Source organism: Tubulanus polymorphus, chromosome 6, assembly GCF_964204645.1.
Source record: "Tubulanus polymorphus chromosome 6, tnTubPoly1.2, whole genome shotgun sequence".
Classification (NCBI taxonomy): Eukaryota; Metazoa; Nemertea; class Palaeonemertea; order Tubulaniformes; family Tubulanidae; genus Tubulanus; species Tubulanus polymorphus.
This window is the reverse complement of record NC_134030.1, coordinates 9070140-9088658: the sequence shown is the minus strand read 5'-3', so window position 1 is coordinate 9088658 and position 18519 is coordinate 9070140. Positions and strand designations below refer to the sequence as shown.

Below are 18519 nucleotides of genomic sequence, written 5' to 3'. Positions count from 1 at the left end.
TTATAGTTGAAATTTAGCTGCAATGATTAAAAGAAGATATCCTGTAATGACCAAATATTTCAATAAGAATTAATCGTAATAATTTCATGTATATCAAGTTACCTTTTATGATTGCTGGGTTCGTTATCGGTGTGGAAGTTTGTGCGTTAATGAGTTCGGTTCTGTTGGCCCCATCTGTGCGCTGTTCAAGTCGGTCGATTTTGGGCGAGTAGTTGTTCTCAAGCTGGGTTTTTTCTCAGAGGTGAAATTTAGCTGCAATGATCTTAAAAATAGATATCCTGTAATGACAAAATATTTCATTCAGAATTTATTGCAATAATTCCAAATATATTAAGTTACCTTTTGTGATTGCCGTGTTCATTATTGGTGAGGTCTCCTAAGTTGGTTGTCTAATTTTACATTTCTTTGCTCTTTTTTTCGTGTAAATAGTCCGAAAGTTTACAAGGTTTAAGATAATTTTGTCTAATTTTTACATTTCTTTGGTCTTTTTTTTCAAGTAAATAGTCCGAAAGTTTACAAGGTGGTAATTGTGTCTAGTTTTAAATTTTTTTGTAGTTTTAAGTTTTTTCAAAATCGGAAATCGAAGTACATATATAGTTGTGTGATCGGCGGTCGATTTCACATAAATTTCTTTTTCTTTAAATCCGAGTACATAATTGGGAAATTCGGTTCCGGTTCATTCGATTAATCTTCCAACCAGTCTGAACCGGCAAGCGACTGATTGGGGTCAATAAAGTTGACTGCCTATTTTAATACATCGCGATTTGTAATATCTATATTACAAGGTTGAAGATCATTTTGTACATTTTATGACTAGTTGATTAGTAGTATAGCTGAAAAAAAGAGCAGAATCCTTTCGAATATCTCTGATCATAATTAAGGTGTCAATTCATAATATAAGATCAGCAATGTGGACCGGTAAGTAGATTTTGATAATAGTCAATTATTAAACAATATCTATATGAAAGTCAACTCATATCGTAATTCATCTATATTCTAGATATCTAAGCAACGGTTGATTATTATAGTTTAAAAACAATTCGACTAAAGCATCTATAGTCATCTCTAGGAATACCTGAGTTACAACAAATTTAGTAATGCATAATCAATCTTATCAAATTGTTTTTGTACTGTTTCCCTATATACATTTTGATTGTCAGCTAAACCATGTTCGTATTATCAAATTAACTTCATCATCAATTAATAAACTTTAAGAGATATGTTTTCTACCCATAGGTGGTGACATCTGTGCCCAGTGAATGTTATTCTAATCCATTCCAGTAATTCTAAATATTGCTCCTAATATATACAATGATCTTGTAATTATGATAATATAACTAACTGTGCGCTGCCAGCATTGAGCACACTGATCCTGGTCAACATGGTTCTACAGATTTAAGAAACCTTGAATCATTCCAACGCCTTGACAAATCCAGAATTATGCAAAGCCTAAAAAGATTCAATAAATCCCACGTCTAAGAGACAGAGTTTAAACACACCCTGTTTTCTTTAGATATCAACCAATAAGATAATACAGTTTTCTTATCAACCCCTACGGTTTAGATTTGAGCACTTTTACCTTATATGAAGATGCTGAATTAATCTTCATCTTAGATACCTAATCACTCAATTTCCTAGCTATAATTAAATTGTCTCTGACAATATTTTATACGGGGCTTGATATTTCTACACGACAAGAATTTCAGATCTGGTTTCGATTGATCACTATTTCAAAATGCTTATTTTGCATCAGAGCTTTTGATATCTAGTTTGACGAATACAGAATTCCCCAAAACCTAACTGATTCAACAGATCCCAACCACATGTCGCCCAGTTATGACGAAGGTGACATTGCACGATATAGTCGTCTCATCCACTGCACTATTTTTTAAATAATTTTCACTTATATTCATTACATTGAATTAATTTTAATTAATCTTCTAGATATCTAAGCGACCCGTTAATTAGTAATCATACTAGCTACATTTTAATAGTCAGTTGAACATGGAGCCTAAAAATCTACATGAGTAGAATCTCAGATGTGGTGAATTCATCACTATTATGAATTCATCAGAAATTAAGATAAAAGCACATTTAAGTGGTAAATTAAAAATTCCCTTAAAGCCGAATTGCTATATAATCTTTATTTCCCATTTATAGTAGTACACTGTGTATAAGGACCAAAAGACCTTGTTATGACCGGAGCTCCCTGGTGCGGTGCAAGACATGATGCTAGAAAATAGTTTGAAGGAGAGGGGTTAGTAAAAGAGAGCTATTAGCAAGAGGAATAAGACCTAAGTTTAGGATATCCTGTCAGAATAAGGCTCTCAATCTGACATACACAGTGAAATTGAAATATTCTCCCTTCCAAAATCAGGAATGTATTTGTGAATGTACAGAATTGTTTTATCTCCCTTCGATCGGAAGTAAATCTGTGTGAAATGATTTTGGCAATATGTATCAAAACTAATACAGCTGTATGAGGACACAATAGGTTCACTAGATACAGATAGATAAATGTGATCAGATACACATGTATCAGCTACATTTTAAATGTCCATGGACCTGAATTTTCCTTAATCGTAGATATCTTATAGTAATACATTAATGAGTTATTCACCTTTGATTCCAATTGTCAGTTAAACAATATCTATTATGCGTAACTTGACACACAGTATGGCTTTTAGATGAATCAGTTAGGTTTAGGTAAATTTTGGCAATTTTGAAGAACGTGACCAGTTGCCATAAGCACGTCAGTTGGAGATGTAAATACTGATCAGTCGATGAGACTGATTCAGATGTGCTCATACATATATCGGCTATATTTAAATTTTCAGTTTTACGACATTTATATTATGGACCTGTATTACATACCGTATAAATAGTTTTTGATCTTAGAAATATAGAATTCATCTTAATTGTGGATCTAAGCCATTGGTTAATGAGCAATTTTTCCTAGCTATATATGACAATTTTCAGTTAAACAATAATCATAGCGCATAACAAGGCACAGAGTATGGCTCTGTGGAATGATTTGACTCAATGAAAGCTTTTTTTACTCTAGATTTATCAAAGCGCTGAGACCTAATCACGGTTTCTAAAAGACCTGCAGTCCATAGTTTTCCCCATATATATATTACACCAGATCTTGATAGAGCCCTAGACAATATTTTATACATCTTTCCCCCAGAAATTCATTAATGCAATGGGTAAAGCAGCATATAATATATACTGTAAAGTGCCTGAATGTTTATAAATGTATCAATATACTATTTGTAAAAAAGATCTATTAACTGACGATAAAGTTTAATTGATATATATCTTTACAGGTAAAGCCAGCCTACATGAATACGGGGCCCTAAAATATCTACACCCGAAGAGTTTCTCGTCAAACATTATAAGATATTGAATGATTGCTAATATCTAAGCGATTGGTTAATTAGTAAATTGTCCTATCTATATCTTGATGTCAGTTAAACAAGCTTTATGAGGCCTGAAATATCTACGGTACATTTGAAAAATTTCACATTAGATATTGAATTTAGCTTAATTGTACAAATCTTTTAATCAATAACTGACCAATCTACATTTTTATTATCAGACCAAAGAATATTCAAGGGACCTCACTCAATCATTTCGTCTAATATTGTAAATATTCAAGCAATCATTGCCCTAACTATATTTCAATTTACTTTTAACAATATGCCGGCCATAGAGCTTCAATAAAGTAGTGCGATGGTTAGCTTGACCAGCATCTCTATCCTCACCAGTGCCTATGCATTCTACCCCAGATATGAAAAATCAACTTAGCTTTATGTATGTATGCATTCCTGTTGCCATGCAGGATGAGACTGCCAGGTTTGGTTGCGGCAGGACTTTCGGTGTTTGGTTCATTCAACGTGGAGTCTTTTGTGGACACTTCTGGTGGGCAGATTTTAGATGGGCCTTTCCGGATTAACCTGAAATGAGTAAAAGAATGATATTCTCTAGTTACACAATCCTTTCCGTATCACGCATCGTAATTTACATGTGTATCAACTTAACTTTCAATATTGCTGAATTCAGTTTCTTTTTTCGGCATCGTCTTCGTTGTAGTCGCCTTCAGCATCTTCTTCTTCATCTTGGGAGTCCTGAAATGAAAAAAAAGAGAAGAGCGATGAAAACCTGGTACGGAACAAAACTAATGTCCGAAAGCTTTTCAGCTCTCCGTCGCCGGTCACATGCCAAGAACACCAGACAATGAGCCAGCCAGGAATATACTGCCCTCTACACGCCCTCACACAGAACGCGAAACCCAGAATGACGACGCCTTACTTTCACCATTTACCGACAGGGTGTGCCGGGTGACGTCGGTAACTGACATACCTGTAAGATTACATGTGACGAAAATAGAGTAGCGCAACTGGATTGCCCGCACTAGCACTCGAAGGAAGACAAGACTTATCCCTGCCCGAAGCAACCCACTGGGAATCAATGAATACTAACACTCAAAGGAAGACAGGCAAGCGATCCCGCAGTGAATCAATGAATTCTAGCACGCAAAGGAAGACAGAATTATTAATCCCTGCCCGAAGCAATCCCTTAAAAGGGATTTTCTAATTACTTGGAGCACGGATCCTCTGAAATTCTGCCAAAACTTCATGCTTACCACTCATAATTTGAAAAAGAAATTGTTTTCTTTAATTTTGATACTGGATTAAACGGTACATCATCATGTAAATTTAGGAAAGTCCATATTCGTATCTTGTTCCAATTTACTCTTATCCCATTTTTGATTTTGGTCAAAGATTATGGCGGTATTAAATCATGCGTACAGGGTCAGTCTGTCCATGAGGATACTAGTTGTGATAAGTCAGACAAGTCATGATTAGGCATTGATGCAATTCACTGACTGAAAAACTGCCACCTGCCACTTTTTTCCGCATTATGTGTTAAATTTTGCTTAAGCCTACAAAAATCATGTCATCATTGATGCCGGTCCTCTGAAGAAAAATAAACTCAAAAGAAAAACCATTCAGTAAATGATAATAATAATATTGAGTTTATTAATCACGATACAATAAAAGTGGTAATTTTCAATTTGCCTCGTGCAAATTCATACGCTCGCTGTTGTAATGTGTCTCTGGTGAAATTAATCCCTTAAGTTCCTAATCTTTGTTTCTTGGTGAAATAATGTACGTTCAATATTGACCCTCGCCATCAATAACTCTCGCCTTTCTTTCCCGCTACCTGAAATAATAAAAAGAAAGTATTTCTTAGTGGTTAATTATTGATGTTAAAAAGTCTGTAAAACATTCTTTGAATTTAGAAAATTATACAGCGGAACCTCGTTGCAACGAACTTCAGGGCACCAGAAAATCTGTTAGTTATAACTCGTTATCAAGTATGGAAATAATTGATATTGTCTTATCTGGAATGGAATTCTAGTTTTGTATTAACTGATAAATTTTTAAAACGAGGTCCCGCTGTAAACAGAGTTCTACAGATGGTGAAAATATCTCAGAATTCATTGTCTCAATTCAGGTTGAAATTCCAAATAAATCCGTGACTGAAATATCTAAACATACGTGAAATAAACAATCACCAAATTTCACAAAAAAGAGAACGTTACCGCAGTAAGAGTCAGAGTCTACTATATTTCACAAACTTCTTACTCAGTATTTGACACCAACTCGGGGTAGAATTTTACCAGTCTCAACTTTACCGAAGTAAGAGACAGAGTCTACTATATTTCACAAACTTACCGGTACGTGGCCTTTAACTTCGACTGTTTCATCACTTTCTCCTGGCTCTTGATAATGCTTTTTGACGTTTTCCTTTCGACTTTGACCTTGTTTTTGAAGAAGGTGAAGGTCGGCATCGCTGAGATATTGTACCGATTCAACGCTTCCTAAAAAACCGACGAATAAATCATTAAAGCAAAATACGACGGGTTTTTTGGACGCTTAAAGTACGGTCGAACTTGTCTCTCTTGGACTTACGGTCAATTTATCGACGTTCGACTTTTAGAAAAACGGCATTAGAATATTTGGCGGTGTATCCTTCGAAAACAAGCGCGATTTGATGACAAGGGCCGCACCTACAGAAGTGATCAGGGTTAGGGTTAAAGCATTTCTATTAAAGGTTAAATAATGCTGGATTCGTTAATCTCTTTGATTCGTGATTGAGGTTACTTTCTGAAATTAAACCGATACCGGTATACATGATACCAACAATTAAACCTGGATTGACTTTGCAATTCATGTTTCATCCGTTTTTCAAACTTACCATGATACAACAACAATTCATTCTGTGTATGTTGAGCTCATTCAATTTAATACGTATAACTTCTAATTCTTAAGAAAACCTGAGTTGTATCTCAGAAAATCAACATCAGAACACACAGGCCAGGGCACAGGGGCTCGTATCAGAGTTGTAGGTAATGTAAAAACGATAATCTGTTAATCCAACGTAGGCCTATATAGTATATATCAAATAATATTTTATATAAACTATATACATTATATATATCAAATAATATTTTATATAAACTATATACATTGGATTAACAGATTATCGTTTTTACATTACCTACAACTCTGATACGAGCCCCTGTGGGCCAGGGGGCTGGTGGAAGCGAGTTCGGGAGCGATACCGGACCCCTGGCAAGCGAGGATGCTCGTGGTAGTATTATATATTAGAGGCGTTTTTACGAGCATCCGATTTTTGCGATCGATTTCGTGAACGATTTGCTCCGATCGTACGATCGAATTGAACGTTCGTAAAAATGACGATGGATTTGGCTAATCACATGACATAAATATGGCGACGTTGAGGAAAAAAATGTATGGTTTTGAACTACCCGGTGCCGCCATCTTGGAAATCAAATCGCCAAATCGCTCGCCGAGCGAGTTGGTCGATTTCAAAAATCGATCGGAAAATCGTGTTCGTAAAAACGCCGATTGTGAAATCGATCGCAAAAATCGGTGCTCGTAAATGCGTTCCTACGATCGATCGCAAAAATCGGATGCTCGTAAAAACGCCTTAGTTCACAGAAATTCAGCTTGGGGACCGTACGGTGCTGCCACCAAATTCACTGTTTATAGATCAACATCAACCTTATCCGGACGTCATTTCGTAACGCACCGTCGCAATGAACATGTCTATGTGATTATACAACGGACGGCCGGCAGTAAAAGATCGTAAATAAACCTGATTTTGACTCTTCGAAAATTTTGTGGAAACTCTTGGCTTTGTTTGTTTGTTTGATGAAATTAGATTTCTTATCTTTATCTTAAAAGATAACTTTGTTATATTTTATATTTTAAACATATGCTAATATAATATAAATAACTTTTATATTTTAAACAGATCATTTATGAGAATTGCGTGAAATTAGTGGTTATTCGTAAACATTAGCATAATCATCAATCAAAGTCAAATGCCAGAAAAAAAGGGTAGATTCTTGTTGGTGTACGGCTCGCAGACGGGTCAGGCAGAGGCGATTGCTGAAGAGATGTTTGAAACTGCTCTTTCGTACAATCTTCATCCAGAACTTCACTGTCTCAGCAAAACTGATAAAAAGGTTTGTCAAAAAATTCTGATGAACAAATTCTGTAATGTAGATACGGTAGTGCTTGTTTTCGTTTTCTCATTCTAGACTACTCTTACTGGCCACCATCAGCCAAAGTTTCTTTTCATCCTTCAACTTATTCAGTGACTGGATTGCAATTAAGTCACCATGTCATCAATGCCGATCGGCCAACCATCCCCTCTATGTATAACAGTTGAACTTATTTAATTCATCGTAGTGATCATTATATATTGATGACTTATCCAAAGGACGACCTGCCGGTCAAGAAATTGTTTTGCAAAATACAAACTGGCACTTCAATGATTGAAATGGGTTCATCTCTGTGTATGCAGACCTGGACCAATGAAGTTGGATTTTCAAACGTTGAAAATAAACAATTTTGTGGATTAAATGATGCAACAAATTATCTAATGACCAAGTTTGTGCCCGTAGCCATCCATGTCTCAGGGGGGAGGTCCAATTTTCATGAAAGTGGAACTTTTTTCAGGTGCTAGCAGGAATGTTGGGTCCTTGGGGTATTAAGAACCCTCTCGACCTAAATACGGGCCTAAAGTTGACAGGAGTACTGTTTTCAGTTTCCATTCTTGGGACATGGCAAGGCCTCTTAAATAAAAATGACAGCGTCAGCACCCTTTGACCCCCGGTTAACCCCTTTAACGATACGTCTTTTTCGATCGCCTTTTCAGTTCAATATCGAGCGTGAAAAGTACGTCGTCATCGTTGTCTCGACGACCGGCGAAGGAGACCCTCCGGATACCGCTCTGAAATTTTGGCGTCGGATCAAGAAAAAAACGTTACCCACCGATCTCCTCAGCGATGTCAAATACGCTATACTAGGTGCGTAATACAGGATTAATCAGTTTTCATTTCTTGGTTTGAGTAGTCGATGTTTTTCCATACTGAATCTGATGTTTTTCGCGATAGGTTTGGGCGATTCGAACTATACAAACTTTTGTAATTGCTGTCGGATATTCGATGAAAGGTTGCAAGAACTCGGCGCCAAACACTTCTACGCTACAGGATATGGAGATGATGCTGTAGGGTAAGTGCTCGCTATCAGGTCATTGACTTGATCATGGTCGATGAATGGGGAAATTATCTAGTATTTCCATTTAGGGCATATTTTGGGATGTATAGATATTGTGTTACCACATTTAATTGCACAGTTATAGGTTTATGACATGTTCTTGGATTGCGCTGTGATCATTGGTTTCTGTGTTTTACCAGGGGGCATTGAATATTGAAACTGTCAGATTGTTGACCAAACAATCCGCGTTCCAAGTGGCCACCATGTTTTTGGACCCCTAGTTTCTATGGTGATAAGTTCCAGAAACTGCATAACTCTGAAAAACTATGGAACATGTGCGATTTTGGAATTTCGTCTGCCAATTATGTCAGAATTCAATCCCCCAACAAATGACTAGCCTCGCATAAAACCTTAACAAGCCTGAGGACACTACGTCGTTTCAATCAAACGTTTTCCTGTCATTTGTAAATATTTGGTTGAGGCGGTATCATTTAACATTAAGTCCTTACGAGACCATCATCAATATGTTACATTATCTTGTATCTTAGGTACCTGTTTGTTTTGCAGGCTAGAGGTAGTTGTGGAGCCATGGATGGATGGACTGTGGCCTGTACTACAGAAAGAATTGGGTGTATCTGACCTTGATGAAGAAACGAGTTACAACAACGCAGTTTCAGAGCCTCCACTGATAAACGAAAATGCTGATACTAACGAGCCAAAGACTGCAGAAAATAGTCATAACCACGATACGGAAGATCGTGAAAATTTAGTCGAAAAGGTTGAAAACGGAATATCAGATCTTGAAATAGGCGAATCAGTAACAATCTCGAATGGCTACAGGGAATCTGTCCTAATAACTAATGGCGTCAGTGACTCGGTGGACGGTGATCAAACAGTGAATAAAAATCAATTACAAACTCAAGTTTCCGTTCAAAAAGAACCAGTAGAATCTGAACTGACTTCGACTCCTCCGCTTGAACGTTCTCTGACCTCATCTATCCCTCCCCTTTCCGAAGCAAACCTTTCTTTGCCCGTAGTCAGCCCGCCGTTTATAGAAATAAACTTCAGCAATGAAAAATGGGTAAGTGTTGTACGGCCAAATATTCTATATGATAGCCGATCAATTTTGGAATAGTTAGTAGAAACGAAGGAGGATTGTTTCGATTTTCAGGACTCTAGTCAAAGTTCGATACAAAACGGAGCGAAGCTACCGTCAGCCGCGAGCTCGGTCGCTTTGGTTGCCGTAACAAAGGCGACAGTTTTGACCAGCGTCGACGCGGTGAAGAAGACACTTGAATTGGAATTAGAAGCGCCTGTAAGTCTATCGGGGCAATAATTGGGTACAGATCATTCGATTTGATTACACGAGAGTTATTTCTTCGATCTTTCGCGCTTTTTTTTTAATAGGATTATCAATACGAACCCGGTGATTCGGTGAGCATCGTTTGTGAGAATGAACCGTCCGAGGTCCAAAGACTTTTACAGAGGTAAGATTTAAAAATTCCGCAAATTCTAAGCTCCTTTCTTTGAATTTTTATTCACAAGGTTAATGTGTACTACGTATATGTAAAATCTTTTGAACCCTTATATTTAGTACTTAAATCTCTCGACACAATCATTGAGATGTAGTAGACTTCATTTACCGCTGATTCAATTGCTTGGATTATCGCAAGCCCCGAACAAAAGGCCTTTCCTTACTTTATATCATCTTGATATCGATCCATCCCTGCTCTCCAACTACCCAAGAATTTGCGTTCCTCTGTGTGAGAATACTTGAAAGCCAAATTGCACAAATGCATGTACTTATAACTTTGATTGATGCGTTATTATTATAGAGGTTTTCAAGGTTAATTTCTTCGTTTTTCATCTGACTATGACCTCCAGTCCAGAATAAAAAGTTCCTTTTCTAATTACCTAATAATCGGACTCGGTGATAATAATACTCAATAATAGTGTTATTGATTCATTGAATCAATAACACTATTAGTGAGTATTATTATCACTAATAATGTTTGAATCAAACATTATTAGCATTGTTAAAATTGACTTGGTAGATTGAATGTTGCTGATGTAGCGGATAAAAAGTGTATTCTATCCGTCATGGCTGAAACGAAGAAAAAGCGTGCAGTGATTCATGATTATATTCCTACCGAAGCCACATTACGACATATATTCACATCGTGTTGTGATATCCGCACGACTCTGAAAAAGGTTCGTTCACAGGGCTTTATGAAACGGATGGATTGTTTCAGTGAAGAATTTCAGGGTTCAAATACTAGATAAGCTCAAAAGGGTTAATTTTAACAGTCTGTATTGAAATTAATAGTTGGACTATGAAATTTGTATATACCATAGGGTACGCTGAAGTGGGGCCTTTTGGGATTAAGAAAATGGTCATTAAAAGATATTTTGTATCAAGAATATTTCAAAATATTTTGTACAGCTGAGTTAAACGGTTATTTGACCTAATTAGATTTGATTTCTACCAGAAGTAAAAGGGAAAAAATGGCTGTGGTACATTTCAGGCGTGTTTAAGGATGTTGGTCGACTACACGACCGACCCGACTGAGAAGCGTCGTCTGCAGGAGTTGACCAGTAAACAAGGCAGCGAAGACTACGCCAAGTTCGTACGAGAAACGCACGTTTCGCTGTTGGATATTCTACTGAGTTTTCCCAGCTGTAATCCACCCGTTGAACGGTTGATCGGTGAGTCAGAGTCCTAGAAGATGTTACACCTGCTGCTCAAATTGCCACTCTACAGGGCCTCTCAAATTGCCTCTATGACTCATGAATCATTAGAAACTCCTTCGAAATGGAAAGGTGCTTGATGCTCCTTACATTTGAGCAAAATGCCCTAAACTCCTTCAATTTTGAGAAAAGAGCAATTAGGAATTTTTAGTCTAGTTTGTGATTGTACTGTAGACTACCCCTAGAAATCAGTCTACTGTAAATGTGTTATGAAATTCATGCAGGGATTCCTCGTTATTTGAAATGTTCTCCTTAAAAACTCCTTTAAACTTGATATCCACGAATGACCGATCTGTAGGGAACCGTTCTAACTAATGCATGTATTCTTACATTTCATCAGAACAATTACCAAGACTTCAGCCTCGTCCATACTCGGCTTGTAGGTGAGTTGAAAAAGAAATACCGGTTTAAGACACGTCTTGATTTAAATAATTTGGGGCTGATGAAATTCATGAGAAATGTGACTGGAAATTGTTTCATACATAACAAATTTCTGTCCGGCCTAGATGAGCCAGTTATCTTTTTAGAAGAATTTGCTCAATTAACTTCTAAGCAGGTCTGAACGAAGCTTTCTTCCGATGTTTCAGTTCACCCCTGGAAATTCCTGGCCGAATACGCATCGCCTTCAACGTACTCGAAATGGAAGCCGGTTCCGGTCGTCACAGTGACCGTACAGGAGTTTGTACCGGTTGGCTAAATCGTATCACTGAGAAAATGACAACAAATCCGACATCCACGTCGGAAAACGGCTTCTCGGGTGATGATACCATGCAGGTAGAGTAGAGAAAACATTGGAAGTATTTGTGGGGGTTTCTAGTGCCATCAGATTTCAAGGTGTCCACTTACGCGGTACCGTGAAATCGGGGAAAAATCGGCAAGTTTTCCATTTCTTTTAGAAAAGTGAGAGAATAGTGAGGGAATTTTGAATTAAAAAAAGTTAAAATCAAAGAAAAGTCGGGTAAATTTGTTGAGATTGCTAGATCGCATATAAAATCAAACATTTTCAACCTATGTCTTACAAATTTGACTTTGTTAATTGATTGGATTCTTAGCAGATCGAATCAGGGAAAACAACATACGTGTCGGGGAAAAAGCGAGTCTAATTAAAGTGGTCAGCCTGGATTCCTTGATTCTAAAATGAAATAGATTCTTATATACATTTAGGTTCCGATGTATTTCCGTACGAATCAACATTTCCGTCTGCCAACTGACCCATCGGTTGACTTGGTGATGATCGGCCCTGGAACCGGCGTTGCCCCGTTCGTTGGTATGATCAAACACAGGTAAAAAAAAACACATTCACTTCGAAGCCAAATTTTGGAAATACGGTTAACTCCACTTGATCTGGTAAATCTGGGACTTATTGAAATTTGAGTTATGATTTCACAGAATCATAGAAATGGGGAAACATAATTCGTATAGGTGGACTGTTAATAAAATCTGAATGGCATCAAAATGATGATTAATCTGATCCCAGTAAAGCGGGGCCTACTGTAACTAAAAGAGCTGCCATCTTTTATAAGGGGATATAGCTATAAACTAATGGGATAGGCCTGTGATTTATTTGATATCCGAGTCCAACTGATTGCTTTTCGATTCAGGCATGCTCAAAAACAAGCTGGTCACGACATCGGGAAAATGTGGTTATTCTATGGCTGTCGACATGAGGCCTGTGACTACATTTACAGGTAAAACACTAAAATCAGTTCATTCGCGCGCTGACAAAAACACCCTTGTTGTTCGTCGATGTGTTTAGTTTTCATTCTACGTCTTGTGCGTTGTAGGGAAGATCTAGAGAAGCTTCGCGCGTGCGGTTCGTTGACCGAACTGAGCGTTAGTTTCTCGCGCGACGATCGATCACCCGAGCAGCCTCGATATGTACAAGATAGTATGAGAATACGCGGGAAGCAACTCTACGAGTGGATACAAGGTGGCGCCCACGTGTACGTGTGCGGGGATGCTAACCACATGGCGAAAGATGTGAATGAAGCCTGGGCGGATATTATTTCAGAATGCAAAGGTCGGTAGCTAGTCTCTATATTGGTTCTCAGGCTTCCATGAGACCCTTATAATCAGTCTGTCTTTCACCTACTTAACATTAATAGTGCGTCGATCTTGATGAAACTTGGTTACGATGTTAGTATGGGGTCCAGCGGTGTAAAGAATGGGCCCAGTGCGCCACCTGGTGGCCGAACTTTTTTCAGCGACACAACCTTGAAGATGACCTCATTACTGAGGAAAGGGGTCGAAATTCCAGAGGCTGTCTTGACAAAATTTAGCTATTGGCCCAAGATACAACATATCCAAAATATAATGGGAACTAATGCATGGGAATTTCGGAGTTCAGCCCGAGTCCGAGAACTGTTGTCACCTGTGGCATGTTTGATTCGTGCAGGCCATCTGCACAACACTGATCAGTGATAGTTATTTGTTTCTTGATTTCAGGAGTTACGATTGATGTAGCGAAAGCAAGGTTGATGTCATTACGTCTCAACCATAGATATCTGGAGGACGTTTGGTCTTAACTACTGTAGAATTATGAACCACTCGTAAACTTTTCTAGTTCGTCATAGTGATTATGAATAAGTCTCCCGAGAAAATTCGATATGTGATTTTAATAAACCAGTGCGTTTGTTTTAAGATAGTGCTAGAAAATTCCAGCCGAATAAAATGTGTGAAAATTGTTTTCAAAATTCTAATGTCTTACCGTTGTTTGTTCACTGGCTCCATTGTACCATTCAGAGACTTCACCCGAGATTTTGCCTCTTCGATGCAGCTTTTGTATGAGAAGTGATCAGATTGTGACTTTTTCTTCAAGATCCACCTGATCATAAGAACTTACTTTTGAATGTAGATCGTTTTTTTTGTGAACGAAGGTCAGTGGAGCTGATGGTTAAGAAGGTGCTCCGTCAAGCCATCTAGCATCAACTTTGACTACTAGTCCTACAGTTTCTATCAAGAGCAAATATTGTACCAATGATCTGTGAGCCAAGGTCTAAAACAGTGAATAGGCATTTTTTGGGTTTGACCACTTAGTGGTTTCGGGCCTATATGTCTATGAATTGCTACTAGTCCTACAAGAATATAGAGCCATTCAATGGATTTGTCCCTATAGTTCAAGTCGTGTTTCTATGAATCAATACTAGTCCTACAGATTTTTACTAGTTTTCTAAATTTTCTACTGATGTTCCCAAGGGTGAGACTACTACGATAAAGACCCTTTGTTAAGGGATTCGACCTACTAGACAAGACCCATATTTCTATGAATTGTTACTAACTAATCCTTCTCGTGGTACCTTGACTAATCCATTGGGGGTACCTTTAGCGATGGGGCCATTAGATAAATGAAGAATGATGGATGATGAAGTTAACAAAGCCCAGCTGAGCTGTATCAGCCTACAGCCTGCTTTATCCTCTATATAAGTACTGCTACTTACAAGTAAAGAAACTTACATACTTGCAAGTATCCTATATATTAAGTGGGATGAACGAGGCTAATGGAATATTCCATATTCCGATCAGATATTACTGGAAACCTATCCAAACTCGGACATAGCAAACTCTTCCAAAAACGAAATTTCAGACTTATTTTCTACTCCTTATTTGGACTATCCCTTAACTCTTGACATCCATTTTCAGTCCCAGTTAGGTGATGTTAACCCCAGGCATAGTGGCATTGCTCTTTCTTATACAAGACTCGTCAGTCCAGAACAGGCTTGAATCCTAGCAACCTCAGAACCAGCTAAAGATGCCCATAGTGCCACTCATTGGGAAGAGATGGCCATCCATCCCTATTGCTTTTGAGGATTTCGTACAATCTACCAGTAGGTTTTGCGGAGTACTAAAAACATAGTATATTCCTCAACTGGATAAATGTGGTACCAGAAACGGCACCAGACAACAACTAACACTCCACGAATGAATTAACTCAAGACCGTAAACATTGAGTGAATATACAGTTTAATTAATATATATATGCACATAAAATGATAAGCCGATGATTTGCATACAAGTTGTCGAAACCTATCACTGACAGAATATTTATCGAATTCTCATTTTTTCAGATATATTTACAAGAAGTAAGAAGAAGAGAAATCGTAAATATATATATATTCATGTATATATATATTTATACGAATTTTGATATATATGACTTTACAGCATTTTCAATTAATACAACTTAAAGAGGTGGATAAAACAATACCTAATTTCTATTCTATTTACAATTTTGCTACTTTGTTTGTTTTTAAACGAATAACTACTTTTCGAAACTCATATTATATGTACATTCGACGTATGGACCGAGGAGAATGTACATGTCCAATGATATTTTCAACGACGTAGATTTTTTTCATAGCATCCGTATTATTTTTAACCGCCGGTTGTTTTTACACAGAAATTTTTCGACCCATACCGGCTGACCATCAGTCCTAAAATAATTTCCTTGTCCCAATGCACCGATTTCAACTTGGCTTTTACCAAAAAGACAGCTCGATCCAAATCATAAGTACAACTACTAACTTATCAACTTTGAATTTCACTGAAAACAGTAGGGAATTTTACCTTTACCAACACTCTAGGTAAACAAGGTCAATCTGCTGCAAAAATATATAAGTTATATACTGTTGCCTGTAGCATAATACGATGTAAATAATACATTATGTAATTATTACTGACAATATATACAGTAAAGTATGGATATATCGTAATTTCCATCATAACAGTCTTAGACAGGTAGTTGGGAGGCACAGGGTTACAAACCGGTGGTTGTCGAATTTCCAGAAATTCCGCGTGATCACCACCCAGTTCTACAGTTGTGAGTTAAGATTTGACTCGGAGTTAACTCATCGAAAATGAACTGATTTTAACTCAGAGTTAACTCTAACTCACAACTGTAGAATGGGTCCAGAAAGCTAAATTCCAAACGTTTTCGGCCATTTAAATAAGCGTGAACCCCTAGCAAAATTCCTGGATCCGCCCCTGTCTGAATTCTGACATTTTTAGATGTAGCACCAGCTACTGACAAAATTAAATGCAAAATGCATAGTATGGATCCCATATACGATACATCCATATTCGCTGTACAATTCAAGGATAGAGAACGAATTCTTCATCCGAACGAATAAACGTCGACGACAATTTCCCGATTGTCCGACTGTAAACGGTTCAAAGCTTCCTCTCATCATTGTATAAATGATAATATCGATCTAATACGTGAGCACCATCCATCGACAGGTCAGAACATAAACGTCGAAACTTTCTCTGTACAATGCAAACATCTGGAATTTTAACGTGTCACTGTATATATATATACACCAGGTCAAACGCGAAGAAAATCGATTTCGACTTCAATCAACGCATCATTATTCATCAAATATTCTCTTTCATGAAATATATATATATGTATGTATGTATGTATGGGATCTTTGTACAAATCCTATACAAGTTTCCAACACTAGGCCGTAGGCATTGACCATCCTTCAAAAATTGGCAATCAGTAAGTACGAACCTTACATATTGTACACGCACATGTGAGCGGGCAATATCTACCCCGCATTTAGCATATTTTAACGTGTTTTTTGAATAATAACCATATTACTATAATACACAAAACTGAAAATCATCATCAATCAGTCAACAGTAAGAGAAGGTTTTGCATATATAACAATGATATCATATCAATTACTGAGTAATAATAGCACAGCCGATAACTGGTAAAAAGTAGTAGCCCATCTCTAGCCCTTGTCGATTTTCGAATCCCCAGCTCCCCATGTACGCAATTCAAAGCATTTGGCCATTATGTACATAGGGAGAAATATGGACAATTTTTGGACCCGACTCCTTCCCACGTCGACGCATACATATTTGATGAATGAATGGCCCCTTATCACATTCACAAAAACCCTAGCCCGATCAAAACTAAGAGTACGAATTGTACGACCACAAGATCAAAATTTACGACTATAACTCGAAACGTTTTGAATTTTGGAAAAATTACGATCGAAGTAAAAAGTCACAAACAATATCGTACTTGATTTCAACCGTTCCGCACTGAAGCAGTTAGGCAAGATCCAATGTCGTTTTGTGGAACTTGAATAAAGCGGGTATCATCACCGCATAAGTGGAACTATGCTCTTTGCTGCAACAGTATGAATGGGGTGCCGGCAACGTTACAGTGGCAAGCAAGGATTCAGCGATAATCCGCCAGGATCACTAGAGCAGCTAGAGTTGCAGCGCTCCAATTATTTCCAGTCGACTTTTCTCATTTGTAAATCAATATTCAGTGAAATCCAAGCATTGACACAGGTGAGAAAGTCAATCTTACATATATTTGATGAGTTTGTTGGTGATTTCACATTCGGAAGCCTAAAAATCAAGTTCAAATTTCATCGAAAATGAATAGATTTTCGCTACGACTGACCATCTGGTGAGTGCCGGTGTCCCATTGTGTCGCAATCAATAACCATTGAAAATGTATTGACCAAACGACAGTTAAACAACACTTGAAATAAGCGCACAATCACAAGACTGAATCCATTGAGTGATATAATACTTTAAAACAGCAATAATCATGAAATAAGTCATAATAATGATAACGATAATAATAATAATAATGATAATAATTATTATCTTAATAGATCAATGAAGATTAAATCTAGATTTAAATGCATTTGTAGCATCTTATAGAAAATGATAAATTAACTAATAACTGCTAACTAAAAGGTTTTTAAGTAGCGGTAAGTAGGTCCCTTTTTGCTTATTATGTAGTTTTTTTTTGTCTATGCTTCACTGACATACGCTAGTGTTCAGACGTCTATCAGACGACACCGAAAATTCGAATCAAAAATGCTGCGGACAACTGAACTTAAGAACCAATATTCCGATTGGTCGAGTATGAACATTTACTGAGCGACATTCGAACTAGAAAAGATGACTGCAGCACCATTCGACACAGTCTACGAATTCCGATTCAACTTTGTATGTCAATAGCAGCTACCGCCGTATCTTAACGAGAGAATAAAATCGCCGATGTTGTTCACACCGAGCTCTCGACTGATGTATCCGCAGTGGCGTCTGTTATTCGGTCGTCCGGCGATCCATCGACATTCGCATCTGAAACATATCCGTATAAAAAGACTTCGGTTACAATTCCATGCTCAGAAATACCTCC

At 37.5% G+C, this 18519-nt stretch overlaps 2 protein-coding genes across 2 annotated transcripts in view; one reads left to right on the top strand and one right to left on the bottom strand.

Annotated features, from left to right (window-relative positions):
* The first annotated feature begins 7060 nt into the window (after positions 1-7060).
* Positions 7061-14020, top strand: LOC141906792 (methionine synthase reductase-like). Its single transcript, XM_074796163.1, has 15 exons — positions 7061-7181; positions 7351-7564; positions 8260-8410; positions 8498-8615; positions 9168-9681; positions 9772-9915; positions 10008-10087; positions 10655-10811; positions 11126-11306; positions 11689-11731; positions 11936-12122; positions 12513-12631; positions 12950-13036; positions 13133-13368; positions 13794-14020. The coding sequence occupies exons 2-15, from the start codon at positions 7421-7423 to the stop codon at positions 13871-13873; spliced, it is 2241 nt and encodes a 746-aa protein (XP_074652264.1). The 5' UTR covers positions 7061-7181; positions 7351-7420; the 3' UTR covers positions 13874-14020.
* Positions 14021-15327: 1307 nt separating this feature from the next.
* The window catches only part of LOC141907713 (rho guanine nucleotide exchange factor 11-like), a 73475-nt gene continuing 70283 nt past the window's right edge, over positions 15328-18519 (bottom strand). The window contains exon 43 of the mRNA XM_074797451.1: positions 15328-18461. Within this exon, the coding sequence (XP_074653552.1) occupies positions 18385-18461 (77 nt within the window). The 3' untranslated portion in view covers positions 15328-18384. The remainder of the gene's footprint in view (positions 18462-18519) is intronic.